We start from the raw sequence: 20134 nt of genomic DNA, 5'->3' as shown, positions 1-20134 counted from the left end.
ACATTTCCCCCATGTTACTTTTGTCAAAACTTTCTCACGGCTGACCCTCCCAGGAAGTATCTTCTGCCTCATGGATTCGACCAGAGGCCAGCTATTAGCCGGGCCAGTAAAGGGAAGTTTTCTCGGAGACTGCGAGAGATGGCAAGGTGTTCCTCCCTGTCTGGGAAGAGCCGTCGGACAAGGTAAGAACAGGACGAGCCGTGTGCCTTCAGGAATCTTAGTGTTCTTCCTGGTGACCATGGGCTTATGTCAGCAAAAGATCAGGAAAGGGAACATAGCTCTCATTAAAAAAAAAAAAAAAAAAAGGGCAGAAAACCAGCACTAGGGAATTTCATTTTTAAGGATCTTTAAGGCATTTGTGATTTTTCTCCTCTACACGTGGGTAGCTGCCCCTGTCATGGGACCAGCCAGCCCCGGGCTTTCTCCGAGCAACCTGAGGGTGGGCCGGGATCTCTCCACTGTAGCTCTTCTGCAGAAAAGGGCCCTATGGCCCAGAGGGTCCTGTTCAAGTATCAGGTGCTCCATGTGAAACCACACACAGCAGGTCTCCCTGAGACTCACCAACACCTGCACCTGGTGAGGACATCAGCTCTCCATCTGGAAGCCACGGTTTGGGTGGGAGGGAGCTCGGCGGGGGTGGGAAGGAGGGGGCAGCAGAGAGCCCAGGGGCATGGAGGCTCATGAAGAGGGTGAAAATAAACATCTTTCTTGTATTCCAACACAGACCCAGTTCTCCCATTTAGTTTCTCGGCACTTACCGCTACCATCGTATGTACCGCTCTCCCTCCTCCCCGCCTTCCTCCCACAAGGAACACCTCCTCCTTTCAGGTCTTTGTACAGCACTGAACTGGTCCAGATAACTGCAAAGACCTCCTGGTCTCCTGGGCCTCAGGTATCCCTACTATAGGCTACCTCGTCTTACTGCGTTACTGTGCTTCCCAGATACCGAGCTTTAAAAAAAAAAAAAAAAAAAAAAACTGAAGGCTCATGGCAACCCCATGTCAAGCAGGTCTACAGGCACCATTTTTCCAACAGCATTGGTGCACTTTGTGTCTCTGTGTCACATTTTGGTGATTCTCGTGATGGTTCAACTATTTGGTCATTATTATATTTGTTATGGTGATCTATGGTTTTTTTAAAAAAAGATTTTATTTATTTATTTATTTGACAGAGAGAGATATAGTGAGAGAGGGAACACAAGTGGGGGACTGGGAGAGGGATAAGCAGACTCCCCACTGAGCAGGGAGCCTGATGCGGGGCTCGATTCCAGGACCCTGGGATCCTGATTTGAGCCTAAGGCAGACGCTTAACTTACTGAGCCACCCAGGTGCCCCGATCTGTGATCTTTGATGTTACCACAGCAATTGTTTTGGGGCACTATGGACCAAGCCCATATAAGACACATATAATAAATATGTACATAATAAACATTGTGTGTGTTCTGACTGCTCCATCGACTGGCCACTCACCACCACCCCTCCTCGGGCCTCCCTGTTCCCTGAGACATGATACTGAAATCAGGCCAATTAATACCCTTCTAACAGCCGCTGTGTGTTCAGGTGAAAGGAAGATTAGATCAAAAGCCAGAAATTATTAAGGCGAGTGAGGAAGGTGTGTCTAAACTAAGGCTGAGGGGATGGCAGCGGAGGCACCGAATAGTGAGGCAAGCTGTGAACGCAAAGGGAAAGTTCTTGAAGGAGGTTACAAGTGTTATTCCTGTGAACACACAAATGGTAAGAAAGTGAAACAGCCTTACCGCTGGTATGGAGGACATTTCAGCGGTCTGGATGGAAGATCAAACAGCCACGGCATTCCCTCAAGCCAAAGCCTAACCTAACTTACGGAGCTAGTTATCCATAAGATCCAGCCAAGATAATAAATGAAGACGGCTGCACTGAGCATCAGGCTTTCAATAGAGACAAAATAGCCTTATACTGGAAGAAGAGGTCATCTAGAACTTTCACAGCTACAGAACAGAAGTAAATGCCTGGCTTGAAACCTTCAAGGGACAGGCTGACTCTCAGGCACTAAGGCAGCTGGTGACTTTAAGCTCTGACCTACTACTTAGGGGAAAAAAAGATTCCTTTCAAAAGATTTCTGCCCGTTGATAATGGACCTGGGCACCCAAGAGCTCTGATGGAGCCGATCAATGAGATTAGGGTTGTTTTCATGACCCCTAACAACATCCATCTAAGCCCATGGATCATGAAGTAATTTGCACTTTCAAGTCTTAATATTGAAGAACTACATTTCATTTGGCTATAGCTGCCACAGAGCATGATTCCTCTGATGGATCTGGGCAAAGTAAATCAAAAGCCTTCTGGAAAGGATTCACCTATTTCATCTACTTTAGATGCCATTACGAGCAACCATGATTCATGGGAAGTCATTAAAATATCAACATTCACAGGGGTTTGGAGGAAGTTGACCGCAACCCTCAGGGGGAACTCTGAGGGGTTCAAGACTTCAGGGGAGGAAGTCATGGCAGACGGGGAGGAAGTCATGGCAGACGGGGAGGAAAGAGCAGGAGAACTAGAATCAGGAGCAGAGCCCGAGGATGGGACGGATGGGATGCAACCTCATGATGGAACCTGAACGGATGAAGTTGCTTCTCACGGAGGTGCAAGGAAAGTGGTTTCTTAGATGGAATGTACTTCTGCTGAAGATGCTGTGAAGATCGTTGAAACGACAACAAAGGTTTGGAATATCCCATAAACTAAGTTGATAAGACAGCAGCAGGGTTTGAGACAACGGACTCCAGCTTTGGGAGAATTTCTCCCAGGGGTCCAATGCTATCACACAGCATCACATGCTCCAGAGAAATCCCTCATGAAAGGAAGCGTCCATCGATGAGCCAAACTTCGTTGTGGTCTGATTTTACGAAATCGCCACGGCCACCCCAACCTTCAGTGCCCACCACCCCGACCAGTCAGCAGCCACCAGCAACAAAAATATTATGACTCCCCGAAAGCTCAGACAACAGTTAGCATAAAGAAGCAATAAAGTATTTTTAAATTACATATATATTTTTCTTTCAACATAATTCTGTGACACACTTCATAGACGAGACATATTATATAAACATAATTTCCATAGATGCTGGGAAGCCAAAAACTTCACTAGACTCTCTTAACTGTGACACTAACTTCATGGCAGTGGTTTGGAACCAAGCCTGCAGCCCCTCTGAGCTGGGCCTGTTGTGTGTGGCCAGTGCTCTGCGGGCAGTGTCGGCACACTGGCAGGAGTACAGGGAGAAAACCTGCCAGGCCCCGGGGGTGGGTGGAAGAGCATTTAAGGTAGAGGATATGTCTTGGTAAAGACCTAAGTGTGATCAAGTTCAAGGTGTCCTGGGCAGCAGGGCGCGGCTCAGTGTATGCTGGCCACGGGGAGAGGGAGGGAAGGCTAGAAGGGGGTACGGGCTGCAAAGGTGGGCTCTGGGCAGGTGGTCAGGAGGCTGGCCTGAGAGGCAGGGATTAGGGACTGTGGTCTGCGGGGGTAGGTGGGGGCGGCATGGAGAAGGGTGACCTGCTCACCTGGAGTAGGGCACAGGTGTAGTGGTGTCCCGAAGGCCAGCTCGTGCCCGTTATTAAGACCTGACTGTTATATTGTCATGAATTTTAGGAGTTGGTCGATTTTCCATGGGTAGTTTGAGACCAGCCATGGTGCACACATTTAGATCACAGAAATCCGCAAACATCACAAATCAGATTTTCTCAGAGCTGGTCATTACGTTGAACAGTGATGGGCATGCGCGTGCGTGCAAATGTGTGTGTACATGCACTGCACAGAGTCACTACAAGTCACAGGGACGCGGCCCGGTGACAGGCGACCCGGTATGCCCCGCAGAAGGACACCCGGTCCCAGCACACTCACCAGTCTGAGGTTCTTCATCGCCTGGGGGAACATGCCTTGGTGCAACTGTAGTTTGCCAACTTTCATGACCTGCACCCCTCGGACGGGATGGCTTCCGGGGAAGAAAATCCTGGAAGAAACCAAAGGGTAAACCATGTCAGCAGCTCTCACCTTTGTGGCCAGTGTCCCATCAGGAGACCATGAAAGGGTCGGGGGCAGACCCGGGCTGGGGGTGTTCGGGAGCTACCGAGAGGGTCAGCTGGGTAGTCAGGACGGGACGGTGTCCTTTGTGTCAGGAAGGAAATCACAGCCTGGAAAGTCTCGCTAATCAACATGAGAGAAGGGAGACAAGGGTGGATCTCTGCGTTTCTCTCGGGGAGGGGGTGGGGATGCGTGGAGAGACCACGTGCTGAGCTTATCCTCCAGCCTTGCCTATGAGGTTCCAGCACCTAGAACAGCCCTGGAACACAAGATGGCCACTCAGTACATATTCAGTCAACGATGAAGTGTTCACGACGCCCCATGGAGATCCCACTGAGATGCCACCATGCCCTCCTTTTAACCACCAAGCCCTTGGAGTTCATCGTGCCCATCTTTCATACAGGACCTGTGTATTTACTTATCATCTCACTACATTACGGAGCTTTTACTCCGGCGCCCCATCTGTGTTCTCCATGCTGTCCTGCATGCAGGAGGTGCTCAATAAAAGCTTGACCTCTTCCCCATGTAACAGAATAGAAGAAGATTTATAAGTAGAGCAAGGAATGAAAAACTCAGGGCTATGCTCCAGACCTGATATAACCTCCATGTGATTCAACAAGAATTTATCATATCAGATTCAATAAAATGTGTACTTCTGCCCCCGCAACATCTAGCTTAGTCTACCGAACTCCTGCTGTATGTTCGGGATTGTTTCTGGGGCCGCGGGATGTCTAGCTATGAACTTTCCCCTCAAGGCCCAACCAGCCCACCAGACACAAGACAAACATTCATTCCACAGTTAGAAAATAGGACAGGAGAGGGCATCGTTTCGTGCCCAAACGAGGCCCGAGTGCATGGCCACGCTCAGCTCACTGAGTGAATTACACGGAGAGAATCATGCAAGAGCTATGAGGAGAGAGAGGCGACTGGCGGTTGGTTGGACCAGGAAGGTTTCCTGGAGGAAGGAAACAGGATGTAAACTGGCCTCCAAGGGTTGGGGCCAGCTTGGCTGGGCGGACACAGGGAAGCCCGTTCACACCGCTAGCATGAGCAAGGGCACGCTTCAAACGCTGCTTGTCCAGAGACGACAGGTTCTGCCCTAAGAGTCGCGACTCCCATGGGGCTCACCGTGCGCCAAGCTCTGCTCTGAGGGCTTCTCACTTGTGAACTCGTGGAACCGCATGTAAGCCCCACTGTGCGACGGACAGGAGGGCGAGTCAGCAGGAGACACATGTTCTCTGGAAAGGGGACACAGTCTCCTCGCCGTTCCCTCTCCCTGAACCTCAACGAAAGGTGATATAGAAACTCCTTTTCGTTCGTGCTCTTCAGAAAGTGGGAAGCAGTCCTCGAGAGGAGGTATTTCCATCGACAGGAGGCCGGCCAGGCTGCTTTGAAAGAACCGCGGAGCGAGGGGGAGGGGAGACACAAAGGCGACACCTGGGTCTTGGATTTTTCTTCATCTCTTGAGTGGGCCAGGAGATTAGTCACTTCACCCCTCACCCCGGACAAGATGAACATCATTATCTACTTGTGTGGAAGAGATTTTAAGAGCTGCAGACAAAAGGCTTAAGTACAGAACACCATTATCAGGAGGTAATTGCCCCGGACGCTTTCCTCGGAAAGCACACCTGGATTTGGGATTTGATTTTATTGCTATGAATACGGAATAATTAAATTTAAAGGCCAAGAAGTAATTGTATACTAAAAATCATGCCACTAAATGGATGTCTGTCATGTCGGTTAGCAGGAGAGAAAAACCCTTGGTTCCGTGCCGGGAGAGAAAGTGGTGCGTAATTGCGCCCTCACAGGTACCTGCTCCAGCTGCCTAAAGATATTAAAGAAAAAAACAAAGTGAAGTTCGGTCGGGAGAGGATGAGGGGACGCCTCTGCCAGGGGGACTTCCACATAAATATTTATGGAGCAGTGTCGCGGCTCCGGCGAGCACTGACCGTGTGCCCGGATTGTTTCTGGAAGCCTCTCAGCTGCCATCTGGAATAACAATCACGATCACTTGCTGGAGTTGCCCCCAGAGCAACTCCGGGGAAGCTCCCTCCTGCTGGGAGAAGGTCCCCAGCGAGGGCACATGGGTGACCGTGATGAGGACAGAGGAGGGCCTGCCAGCTGTCTTTAATCATGGCTCTGCCAAAAATGAAGGCCAGCAAAGAGTCTGACCCAGAAATGGCTTCGGGGGCGGGGGGGGCTAGGAGTGTGGGGACCAAGGCAGGAATCTGAATAGGATGGAGCAGGGGGGCCTACGAGAGGCCGTGTTCTGTGCCCAGGGTGGTAAGGAATGAGAAGTCCCAGGAGAATCCCTGCCCTGGATGTGACCCAGTCTAGCTGCAGAAGTGAGGCAGATAAAATCATGACACGGAGAGGAGTGCGAGGGCTGCTATGACACAGACATGGGGCTCCAGAAGCGGGAGAGCCCTTGGTGACCAGGGGAGCCTTCCTGGAGCCACACAGCCCGAGCTGGTTCCAACCAGAAGGGGTCATGGGATCCCAGGACAGGCACGTGGGGCATGGGAAGACACGGGCAACTCAAGTGACGGTCAGGAGACAGAACACAAGGTGGGATAGGACACCAACCTCAGGCCAGGCCACACAGAGACAGAAATGCAAAGCCAGGAAGTTTGGACTTCTGCTCGTCTGCATCTGGGCACCCCTGAATGGGGCTGTGATTATTTTCATCAGAATGGGAGACAAAGAAAATCTGAAGAGGCACTACAGGCAGGACAGTGTGAACAGGACAGAGGAGAAAGATCTGATAGAGCTGATGAGGCAGGGTCTAGAGGCTTGCTGGGCTCCGGCAGAGCTGGAGCTGACTGCAGGACTCAGGAACAGAAATGCCAGCTACAGAAATGCAAGCAGAGCACACAGGAACAAAATCATTCCGCGGGCCTACTTGTTGGGCGTTACACATTCCCTTTCTGTGGCTACGATACTAGCGATCACGCACTCCAGAATGCTGAGCCCAGGATAGAAAAACTGCCTTTATTTTCTGTGGCGAGTAAGTGCCTAGGAAGGAATGTGCTTAAATAAGCAGAGCAAAATAGCACACACGCTAGCTCTAAGACCCATAAGCACCAGCATTTTGCTGCCCTACTCTGCGAGGAGACTACAAGTCTGGAAAGAGGAATGCCTTAAGCTCAAGGTTCTCAGGTAGTCCTGGTGGCAGGACCTGCCCTGCTGGCCCCGCTGAGGTTTCCCTACACGATGTAATTACCAATCACACAGCTTCACTACAGGGAGCAGCTTGGGCATTGAAAGCAGGAAGAAAAACATTTATTGTTCGGGATGATTTTTTTAGAACTGATGTCAAAGACATGACTGAAATTAAAAGAAGAGCTCAACTTGCCTCTATAAACTGTACTTCAGAGTAACCAAACAGATCAAAGAACAATGGAGAATTTTATAATGGATGGATTATGTTCTTACCATCAGAACCCACCAACCACTGTTAGCATCCTTACAGTGTAAAAATCAGACCTTGGGTGCTCTCTGATATCATGCAGCAGGAATTATTCTGTACTATCTAAACAAACAAAATTGAATTTAATCAAGCCCACGCAGTTAAATTTCATTTCATGGGAAAAACAAGAGATAGAGGATCAAATAGAAGCAACCAGCTAAATCTGAGATATGGGAAATTCTACAGGACTTTGATGAGCAAGTTCAACAGGTCAGTGGCATGAAAAGAGAAAGATGGCAGGAGAGGAGACCACTCTAGATTAAGAGAGACTTAAAAGATACAACAACCAGATGTCACATACAGCCCTTGTGCATTTGACCTCAAACAAAACAATCATTAAAAGACATTTCTGGGAATTCTAGGAAATCTGAACCTGAAAAGGCAGTGTCGGCATGTAAGGAAATGTCTGCATTTTTCCGAGATGCCAGCTAATGTATGAATGGATAAAATGATGTCATGTCTGAGATATGATTTAAATTTCTTCAGCAGAATTTCTCCCTCCAGCAATGTTGGATTAGTTTGTTTCACATCAAACCCCTTGTTAAAAACAACAAAAGTTAGAGAAAATTTACAAAATAATTGAAGACATTACAGGCCACTGAGGCAAAGGGATCTGGAAGAGTCAAAACTGCAGAAAGAACAGAAGCTCAAGAAGGTGATTCATACATTTGCTGCCACCTTCCCCTTCACAGACTTGAAAGGCAGACGGGCTCAAGAGCTGAGCAGAGGTTTTGACCATCTCAGAAACGGACAGACAGAAATGAGCTCAGGGTGCCACAAGGATGAAAAGGAGCCCTGGTAAACATCCTTGGCTTTCATCTGTGGCCCCCAAAGGGCTACAGTCTAAGAGTAGTGGTAAACCAGAAAGAGACCAGCCCTCACAGACTCAATCCTTCACACCTTGAAGGGATTAAGGTGATGTGTTCCTACAAACTACCCGAAGCAAAAGTAAATAATACTCTTTGAAGTAAAATGTCATCCTGAACCTAAAATTATCTTTCTAACGTTCTCCAACTACAGGACACTCGGTAAAATTATAACCGGGCATACAAAAAAGCAAAGCACTGTCTGAAAACCAAGGGGAAAAAAAAACCATGGGCAATGAAACAGACCTATGGGTACTCAAAGTCAGGTCTTTAAATGTAAAAAGTATGTTTGAGAACGTAAATAATAGAAAAGAACTTTAGCAGAAAATTAGAAATAAAATAAAAAATAACCAATGAAATTTCTGGAACTGAAAAATAGAAAACCGGAGTCAAGAACTCAATAGCTTGACATCAGATGCAACACAGCCAAAGAAAGAATTAGTAAACTGGAAAACAGGTCAAAAGAATGTATTAGTTGCAAAACATAGAGAGGTAATGAAATGAACCCAGGGATCTCATATATGTTAACTGGAATTTCAAATTAGATAAGAAAGGGAATGGGGTCAAAGAAATATATGAAGCTATAATGGCTGAGAATTTCTAAAAGTAATAAAAGATAGCAAGTAACAGATTCAGAAATGCTAAGAAGTACAAAATAGAATAAAATAATTCAACACAAGGGGGGTAATAAAATAAGTGTTGCAAAATTTTAAATTACTGAATCTGGATAATGGGTATAAGAAGGTTCATTATATTTTATTTTTGTGTATGCTTGAAATTTTTCATAACAAGAAAAACAGGACACTGAGTTTTACTTTTTCACTTTGGGAATTATGGACTCTGGCAGATAACTGCCTCAAGTTTCAAAAAATTTTGGATTTTTAATGATTTCTAAGCCTCATATAGAAATGATATGGAAACTCACGAGGGACTGGGCCAAGGAAGCCTGAAAGGCAGATGGAGTCATGTGATGTTCCTCGCAGCTTAAGTTAAACCAGCTGCTGTATGAAAGTTACTCATGCCTTTGTGGTAGGGTAGCTTCATTAGTAATATGATACACTTTTGTTGCTAGTTTAAAAAAAAAAAAAAGAAAAAAGAGGGGCGCCTGGGTGGCTCAGTTGTTAAGCGTCTGCCTTCGGCTCAGGTCATGATCACAGGGTCCTGGGATCAAGCCCCGAATTGGGCTCCCTACTCAGTGGAGAGCCTGCTTCTCCCTCTCCCACTCTGCTTGCACTCCCTTTCTTGCTGTGTGTCTGTCATAAATAAATAAAACCTTAAAAAAAAAAAAAAAACCAACAACACAAAGATCTTAACTTTGGAAAATGCAGCCAAAGAAAGAAAAGACAGACCAGTATATACTGTACTAGAAATCGCTTTAAAACAAGAACTATTTCTTACCATGACCTTAATTAATTACACAGTTAGTCTGGAGATGTGCTCTTCCGCAATAAGCACAACGAATCCTTACTCCTCCATCATCTCCACTGCCTGCCTTGCTGGCTACAGGAAGATCCGAGTCATGAATTCTCACCTGTTTCCAAGAAAGAATGATCCTGCATTCTTGCCTCAAATGAATCCTCACCTCCTGTTTTATCTGTGATATGTGTTGCCGGGCCCCCATCACTGACAGGGGGATCTGCCCCACACCCCCAGCACCTACCCCTTGAGTATGAAAAAAATAAATGCATGTGCCTGTTTTACAGTAGATAAATTCGAATGAAGTCTTGCTTCTACCAAGTAGTTACCTGACTGACCCCCTCACATCACAAGTAACCTAAGACAAGAGACAGGAGAACATTTAGAAATATTCACAGCTACATATAAACACAAGCTAGTATCGTTAAGTCCCCAGGGCTAGTGAACGTATGGTAATTAGATGTGACACACTGTTAGATCCACACTGAAATAAACAATAGGGAAAAATCGCCTGATTTTATTGCAAAGTTTAAAAAAGGTGTCCCAGTAACATAAAAATACTTCTTTCCAATAGCCAAAGGGCCCACTTGGATCAGCTGTATGTTTTCCTGTTTTGTTTTGTTTTGTTTTTAAATGCAAGCTGAATGGGTAGCAATGCAGAGAAGCCTGGAGGGACTGTGGTAGTTGAGAGGACACTGACGGAGGGGCACGGAGCTGCCTTGTTAAGGAAATGCTTCTGTTGCAGATGGGGTTGGATTTTGAACCTGAAAGTTTGTGTTTTCAACTTATCTTTGAGGAAAAGTGATTTGCGAAGACATTGCCTGTGTCATATTTGTAACTTGCACATTATGTTCAACTATTTCTGTGTAATGCTGGGTTCGTGCACCATGTTCTCACCCACCTGCTCATGAGCAGCCTGGGACCCCAGTAGTTTGGCCAGCAGCGGCGAGACGTCATGGTGTTGTCCAGAGCTGGCGCTGCCTGTAGGACGGTGCTAAGGACTGCTCAGAATCCTCCAGCCAGGCAGGATGGTACTCTGTTGCACGCAAATAGTTTCCTATAATGCTAACCATGGGGACTGGGCTGTCCTGTGTCTGGCTTTTGCCCACATCGTGCCTTGTAGTCTCTTTTTCAGGGTGTGAAATATTTAACAATATTTTGAAGTATTTCAAAGAGGCTGGCCAGCATAACTGAAATACAAAAAGATATTTTAAAATGTAATAAAAGGCTGGCAAGACAGTATAGAATTGTCAGGCCAAAATCTAAGTGAAGAGGGACCCCTGAGAAGTAAGCAGAATGGTGCAACTATGGTATGCTCATACACTGGTGCCTCTGGCTTCCTCTTTTTTGTTTGATTTTTTTGTTTTGTTTTGTTTTTTGTTTTTCTAAGCTTGGGGGGCATAAGAGCAAGTCCAGTGTCTACCTAACATCACAGGGTCTAACAGAATCCTCCCTTCTTGCCAATTTCAGGAGACAGACTACAAAGAGTCATAGTAAAGCCAAAAGAAGCCAGAAGCCAGTAGAATAATATCTTCAATGTGCCCAGCACAAAAAATTCCTAGTCTAGTATTCTATATCCTCAAAAATATCTTTCATTAATCTGAGCATACAGCTAAAGGGTTCAGGGTTGCTTTTTGAGGTGAAGAAAATGTTCTAAAATTGAACGTGGCAATGGCTGCACATATCTTTGAATATAATGAATTGTATGCTTTTGATGGTTCTATGAATTATATTTCTTTTTTGAAAGATTTTATTTATTTGACAAAGAGAGAGCATGAGTGGGGGATGGGCAGAGGGAGAAGCAAACCCCCAGCTGAGCAGAGAGCCTGATATGGGGCTCAATCCCAGGACCCTGAGATCATGACCTGAGCAGAAGGCAGACGCTTAATTCACTGAGCCACCCAGGTGCCCCTCTATGAATTAGAGTTCAATAAACTATTAAAAAAAGAATGAGACATTAGTACCCCCCAAAACCAAAATACTGAGGTACATATCTAACAAAATACGTACAAGGTCTATATAAGGAAAACTACAAATCTTTGATGAACGAAATCCAAGAAATAAATAAATGGAGAGGTATTCCATGTGTTGATAAGAAGACTCAATATTGTCAAGACGTCACTTTTTCCAAACGTGGTCTATAGATTCAATGCAATCCCAGTCAAAGTCCCAGCAAGTTATTTTGCAGATATCAGTAAACTGATTCTAAGTTTACATAGAGGCAAAAAGACCCAACAGGACACTGGAGGAGGACAAAGTTGGAGGAATCGATACACCGAACTTCAAGACTTACTCTAAAGCTACAGTAATCAAGAGGGTGTGATATTGACGAAAGAACAAGCAGATCAAGGGCACAGAACAGGGAGCTCTGAGCTCTGAAAGACCCACACGTGTACAGCTGACTGATCTTTGATGAGGGAGCAAGGGTAGCACAATGGAGCAAAGTCGGGTGTTTTCCACAGATGGTGCTAAAGCACCTGAACATCCACACTGCAAAAAACAAAAACAAAAGAAAAATGAATGCAGACCCAGGTGTTATGCCCTTCACAAAAAATGAACTCAAAATGGATGATAGACCTAAATGTAAAACACAAACCGTGAAACTGCTAACAGACAACCCAGGGGAAAACCTAGATTAGTCCTGGTTACGGTGATGTTTAAAAAAAAATTTTTTTTAGATTTTTCATTTATTTATTTGACAGAGAGAGCAAGAGCATGCATAAGCAGGGGGAGGGGCAGAAGGAGAAGCAAGCTTCCCACTGAGCAAGGAGCCCCATGTGGGGCTCAATCCCAGGACCCCAGGATCATGACCTGAGCCGAAGGCAGACACTTAACTGACTGAGCCACTATGACTTCCCAGTGATGCCTCTTTAGATACAACCTGAAGACACGATCCATGAGAGAAATAACAGATAAGCTGGAAAACTGAAAGCTTGGGCTCTGTAAAAGACACTGTCAAGATAAAGGGGATGTACGCCACAGACTGAGAAAAAGTATTTACAAAAGATACATCTGATGAAGGATTGTTATCCTAAATATACAAAGAACTCTTAAAACTCAACAATAATAATGAAAAACTAGGAAAATGGGCCAAAGATGAGACCAGACATCTCACCAAAGGAGAGATACAGATGGCAAATAGGCATATGAAAACAAGCTTCCATTAGATGTCATAGGGGAAATGCAAATGAAAACAACGAGATACCAGTACACATCTAGTAGGACCAAAATCCAGAGCACTCACACTACCAGATGTTGCTGAGGATGTGGAACAACGGGAACTCCCCTTCCTTGTTGCTGGGGATGCGAAATGGTGCAGCCACTTTGGAAGACAGTTTGGTGGTTTCTTATAAAACTAGACATACTAAATAAAGTAAACCATACGATCTAGGAATCATGCTCCTTGGTATTTACCCAAAGGGGCTGACATCTTATATCCACACAAACACACATATAAACTTAGAGCAGCTTTACTCATAACTGCCAAAACTTGGAAGTAACCAAGATGTCCTTCAGTACATGAATTGATAAACAAATTGTGGTCCATCCAGACAATGGAATATTACCTGGTACAGAAAACAAATGGTCTGTTAAGCCATGAGAAGACATGAACAACTCTAGATGTGTATTACTAAGGGAAAGAAGCCAATCTACACTGGCTATATTTCGAAGGTGTGACATTCCAGAAAATGTAAAACTATGGAGAAAAAAAAAATCAGTGGCTTCTGGGAGGTGCAAGGGAGGGATGAACAGGTGGTGTTCAAAGGATATTTAGGGAAGTGAAAACATATGAAACCATAATGATGCACATGTCATTATACATTTGTCCAAATTCAAAAGATGCATGACACTGAGAGCAACCCCTGATGTAAACTATGGACTTCAGTAATAATCATGCGTCAGTGTTGTAATGAATGTCCCGCTCTGGGCGGGGGGGGTAGTGTGGAAAAAGCCAGAGGCTGGGCATGTGTCGGGGTAGGAAATACATGGGAAATCTTTGTACCTTCAATTCTGCAGTGCACTTAAAACTGCTGCAAAAAAAAAATAAAGTCTTAATTAAAAAAAAGAAGATGAATTAGAGACATTTTTGGAAAAAGGAAAACTGAGAACTTGTCACTAGCAGATCTGAACAAAAGGAGTTTCTAAAGGGTGTACTTCTGGAAGAAGCCAAGTGAGCCAAGATGGAACGTCGAAGGTACAAGCAGGAATAAAGAACAAAGAGAACGCCGAATATGGGCAAACCTACGAATACTGACAAATGAAACAGCGGTTTTGTGGGAGTTAAAAATATGGTAAAAATAAAAATATACAATGATCACAGCAGACCTGTCAACAGTAAAGAAAACAGGATTCATGTACCCTCAAGTGCTTCTCTACCCAGGAAGACCATGAAGCAGTTACATGCACATTTCCTTTATAATTCTTTAAACAGCTCATGCGTGATTATATACCCTTTGGAAAGTATGATATATTTAACAATAAAAAGTCTTAAAACCTGATTAATGCTGTTTTAACTTCTAGGTACAAAGCCAGTGTGTAAAGAACAATTACATTAACAGATAATCTAGAGATTGAATGATCTCCAAAGACTGAATGTTGAATCAAGAAGGTAACGCTGTGGTTTAAAAAATAGACCTATCTTACCCTTGTTTGGAGGGAAAAATGATACTCATAAAAAATTAAAAACTCATAAAAAAGCTGCATAATCTAGTTTTAAATAGATGAAATACAGTTTGCCATCAATAATCTTACCAAGTTGTGTGCCTGTATCTAACAATACTACGAGTGCTGTTGTTGACATGTGTTCCAGAAGTGTGACTGGCACTTTTACTGAAATCAGCTGATACAGATGCCAAGTACTCGAGAGCCCATACGTCTTGAAGAAGTTTTAAGTTCCCAGAGCACAGGTACTGGGAGGTTCTGGAATGTGGTGCTGGGAAGTAGAACTATTCCTTCTTTGGTGATTAAAAAAAAAATTCTATTGGGGCATTAAAGTTGGCACTGCTGAGATGCAGCATCATAAGAAAGTGAGTCTGTAAAACAAGGGGTTGGGAAACTGGGGTGCCAAGGCCAGATCCCACCTGGGGCATGTTTTCACAAATAGTGTGACTGGTGGACAGCCACACCCATTCCTTTGCGGACGGTCCATGGCTGCTTTCCCGACACACCAGCAGGACCCAGGAGCTGACTGCATGGCTTGCAAAGCCTGACATACTGATTACCTGACTTTGTACAGAAAAAGCTGGCAGACACCTGCTATAGTAAAGGACTTTCTAGAAGCAAGAGGCTGGAGATAAGATCTCATACAAAAAAAAAAAAAGCTCTATAATGGATAACTATGAATATGTACTGGAAATGTGACTGTCTAGTTGTTTTTGTCACGAGTAACAATAATGATGACTATGATAAAAACAGTTAGAGCCCCTGCTGCATATCAGGCCCTGATCTAAGGACTCTACCTGCTTTAGCTCAACCTCTCTCTCACTCTCTCTGTTTTTTTTAAGATCTTATTTATTCATTTGTCAGAGAGAGAGCACATGCAAGCAAGAGCAGAGGCAGAGGGAGAAGCAGGCTCCCACTGAGCAAGGAGCCTGAAATGAGACTCGATCCCAAGACTCTGGGATCATGCCCCGAGCTGAAGGCAGATGCTTAACTGACTGTAGTTCAATTTATTTGAAGACAACCCCATGCATAAAAACTTCGATAAAGATGATATGAAGTGATCAGAGTCTTCTCTACAAAAACGAGTATAAAACTGGAGAGAATTGCCAAAAGCAACCATCTCAGGGCATGAGAAATTGACCAAAGGTGGACAACAAATTGGGAAGCTGTTCATTCTTAAAACAAAACAAAACAGTTAGAGCTTAGGGTAAGCAAAGGAAGAGGCTATGGCCTGCTTGCCTGGGGCTCTTCCCATCCACTACCCCCCCACACCCCCCAGGGAGCCACAGAAGAACAGAGGCAAGTACTCCATAGCATCCGGGTTACTAGGAACTTGCATGCCCATAAGGGAGCCATAAGAAAGCCTGGCAAGAAGTAGAAGCCAAAGGAGACCACTACAGACTCTGAACGCATACACCTTCCCACATACAGCAGAGGCGGGCAACCTTTCAGGTGAAAGATGTCTGAGCAGCACCCCTGTCCACAGCACTGGCTCCCCACTACGCTATGCAGTCACAGGGGAGACCTCTAGGGAGCTAGGGCTAAAGCAAAAAACTGAGCAAAGACATCATTAATAAGCTGCACCCCACACCCCCCAATCTATACCCGGGCCAGTTACAAAACCACCAGCAACAGCCTTCAGAGCAATAAAACAGAAGCGGACTTAATATGTGATTTTACATGTTCGATTTTCAATTAAAAAAATTATTAGGCTGCAGTAGGGGGCGGGATGGCCCCCAGATAAAGCTACGATCTAATCTGCACAGTCTGTGAATATGTCACCTCACTCAGCAAAGCAAACTCCGCAGATGAGATCAAGGTCAACACACTTGAGGGAGGAGAATGGCCTAGGTCGCCCAGGTGTACGTTTCGGGTGGGGGGAGGGGAGCTCCCACCTAAGTTCACAAATCTGGAAAAGCGGAGACCCATCCCCAGCTGAGTCAGCGAAAGAGATGTGAGGGTGAAAGCAAGGTCAGAGGATTAATCGTTACCTTATTAGCCTTGAAATTCAGAAAGGCAACCATGAACCAAGGAATGTGAGCGGCCTCCAGAGGCTGGATACCTTAAGGAGAGAGGTTTTCCCATAAAGCCCCAAGGAAGGATCCCAGCCCCACTGACACCTTGATTCTAGCCCAGAGAGACCTGAGTCAGGCTTCTGACCTACAGAACTGTAAAAGAATACACTTGTGTCGTTTGAAGCCACTGAGTTTGTGATCATCTGTGACAGAAGCAAAAGAAAACTTGCAATATGTACATTAGAGACAGGAATCATACCCAACACAGTTGTTGAAAGAAACGGACTCTGCTGAGTGAAAGACATCAAGCAGAGAGAGTCAATCATCATATGGTTTCACTTACTTGTGGAGCATAGGAGTAAAACGGAGGAGATTAGGAGAAGGAAAGGAAAAGTGAGTTGGGGGAAATCGGAGGGGGAGACGAAGCATGAGAGACTGTGGACTCTTTTGGAGGGGCGGGGGTAGGGGGTTGGGTGAGCCTGGTGGTGGGTATTAAGGAGGACACGGATTGCATGGAGTACTGGGTATGGTGCATAAACAAGGAATCTTAGAACGCTGAACAAAATAAAATTTTTTTTAAAAAAAAAGAAGAAATGGACTCTGGGTGGACTCAAATATTAGATTTAGAAAGAAGAATCATTAAAGCAACTATGATGAATATTTCCAAGGAATTAAATTATATTCAAAGAATTAAAGGAAAATTTTAAAATTATCCTATAATGTATAATTTGCTTCAGGGATTCAGGTCTGTGATTCATCAGGCTTTCACAGTTCACAGCACTCACCATAGCCCATACCCCCTCCAGTGCCCATCCCTCCCACCCACCTCTACCTCCACCTCCAGCAACCCTCAATTTGTTTCCTGAGATTAAGAGTCTTATGATTTGTCTCCCTCTCTGGTTTCATTTCATTTAAAGGTAGACAGTTTTTTTAAAAAGGTGATGGGAGGCAGTCTTGATAGAGAAGTAAAACCTGTAAAGAAGAACCAAATATAAATTCTAGAGTTGAAATGAAAAGTTCCTTGGAGGGACTCAGGTTAAGTCAGGTGAAATAATCCGTGAATTGGAAGCCAGATCAATGAAATATATGAAATATTGAATCTACAGAGCAGAGAAGAAAAATAACTGAAGAAAAACAGAACAGTCAAATAGCTGTAAGAAGAAGTCAGGTATATCCTGAAACAAGAGAAGAGAGGGTTAGGGAAAATGGATGCAATTATGTCCAAAACTTTCCCAAATTTAATGAACACAAAATTTAACTAATACTAATTTAAAGTTAACGAATACAAAATACTAGCCCATAGATCCCAAGAGGCTCCACTATCTCCAAGTAAAATAAATGCAAAGAGAAACTACCCAGACAAACCGTAGTTAAACTGTTCAAAATTAAAGAGAAAATATTGAAAGGAGCAAAAAACAAAAACAAAAACAAAACCAAACCAAAAACACCTCACCACATACAGGGAAACAGCAGACTTCTCATCAGAAACCATGGAGTCAAAAGACAAAAGAGTAACAATGTTGAAAGAAGCAAGCTGTCCACCAAGAAATCTATACTTAAACTATTCTTCAAAAGCAAAGGTGAATGTGGTAAAGTTGTTGATTCTCCTCAAACTGATCCACAGTGCAATAAAAATTAGTGTAATAAAAAAAATCTAGAGTTGTAATAAAAATCCCAACATGACATCTGTAGATAGAGACAGGCTGGTTCTAAAATGTATAAGGGAATTTAAAGACACCATAAGAGTCTGAACAATTTTGAAAAAAAATAAAAGAGGAGGACTCACATAACCCAATTTTAAGATTTACTATAAATTTGTAGTAATTGAACAAGTGTGGCATTGGCAAAGAGACCCACAGATAAATGAAACAACAGATATTTCAAAAAGAGAACTACACAAACATGACCAATGTATTTTGGACAAAGACACAAAAACAATGTGTTTTTTCAATCATCTGTAGGGGGAAAAAAATGAACTTTGACTTGAACTTCATACCTTACATAGAGATCCATTATAAGTTCATTAACTTAAAATAAATTATCAATCTAAATATAAAACGTACAAATATACAATTTAAAAAAAAAGATAAGGAGAAAATCTCCATGACCTTATGTTAGGCAAGGATTTCTTAAGACTATGACACTAAAAACATGATCCATAGAAGTAAAAAATGACAAACTGGAATTCATAAAAATTAAAAGTATGTCCTCTACAAAAGATACAAAGAATAAAAACAAGCTACAGATTGGGTGAAATTATCTGCAAGTATACATCTAAGACCTCTAACCAACTTATATAAAGAATTCTTACAACTCAGTAATAGTAAGGCAGGAACTTATGAACAATGGGCACAATACTTGACATTATTTCAGAAAAAAAATATAAATGGCAAGTCAGTACCTGAAGAAATGCTCAAAATAGTCATTGGGGAAGTGTTTTACACTACTGCTTTCTACCCACTAAAAGGGCTGGAATCAAAGGAAACTGACAATATTATTTTGTGTGTCTTGGCACAGATATAGAGGAACTGGAACTCCCATACACTGTTCGGGGCCCAAGTCAAATGGTCCAAGCACTTTGGAATACATTTTGGTGACTTCTTAAAAAGTTACACAGAACACAACCCAATTGAAATGAACAATGGATGTGAATAGACATTTCTCTTCTAAGAAGAATAGAAGAATGCCATTTCATTTCCAAGAAGATAAAACAAATGGTTAATAAACACAAGAAAAGATGTTCAACACCATTAGTCATTAGGTAAATGCAAATCAAAACTATAGCGAGTTGCCCCTCACACCCACTAGACTAGGGCTGTGACAGCCAGTGCTGGTGAGGATGTGGAGAGACTGGAACCTTCACACACTGTTGGTGAAAATGCAAAATGGTGCAGCCACTTTGGAAAATGGGCCAGCAGATATTACTCTGCTGTATATTGTTTGATTCCGTTTACTGAAATGTCCAAAACAGGCACATCCATAGAGATGTAACATACACAACAGATTAATGGATTCCAGGGAATGGGGATAGGGAGATAAGCAGGCTGGGGCTACCCAGTCTCTGCGTTTGGTAGAGCTCCTGAAAGGACCATTACCAGGCATCCATTCAGGAGGAACGGAAACGTCCCCCCTTAAGGACTTATATGCCAATGTTCATTTCGGTATTATTCAAAATAGCCCCCCAAAGGTGGAAATAGCCCAAACAATTGACTAATGAGTGGGTAAATACGATACGACTGAGCCATATAATGCAATGCTGTTCTGCCATAAAAGGAACAAAGAACAGACACACGCTGCATCAGGGACAAATGTCAAAAACAGCCTAAGCGAAAGAAGCTAGACAAGACCACGTATCATAGGATTCCATGCGTATGAAGTTTCTAGAAATTTCTAGAAAGTCTAGAGTTGTGGTGGCCTGGGGCTGGGCGTGGAGGTAGGAACCAACACAAACAGATGCAAGAGAACCTTTGGGGGTGACAGAAATATTTTAAAAATGGACGATGGAGCCCATTTGCACAACTGCAAAAAATGTACGATTCACAGAGCTGTACACTTATAACAACTGAATTTTATGGTATGTAAATCACACTTCAAAGAAGCTGTTAAAAAGGAAAATCAAACCCCCTTCTGACCCTGGAACTACCATCACCATT

At 43.9% G+C, this 20134-nt stretch overlaps 1 protein-coding gene across 1 annotated transcript in view; it reads right to left on the bottom strand.

Annotated features, from left to right (window-relative positions):
- LOC116870773 (histone-lysine N-methyltransferase SMYD3) overlaps nucleotides 1-20134 on the bottom strand; it is a 149983-nt gene that overhangs the window by 12459 nt on the left and 117390 nt on the right. Inside the window, exon 6 of the mRNA XM_032862873.1 lies at nucleotides 3874-3982. Coding sequence (XP_032718764.1) covers nucleotides 3874-3982 — 109 coding nt within the window. The remainder of the gene's footprint in view (nucleotides 1-3873; nucleotides 3983-20134) is intronic.

This window comes from Lontra canadensis, unplaced genomic scaffold, assembly GCF_010015895.1.
Source record: "Lontra canadensis isolate GAN:19392208 unplaced genomic scaffold, GSC_riverotter_1.0 scaffold24, whole genome shotgun sequence".
Taxonomy (NCBI): Eukaryota; Metazoa; Chordata; class Mammalia; order Carnivora; family Mustelidae; genus Lontra; species Lontra canadensis.
The sequence above is the reverse complement of the archived record's forward strand: the minus strand, read 5'-3'. Positions and strand labels throughout refer to the sequence as shown.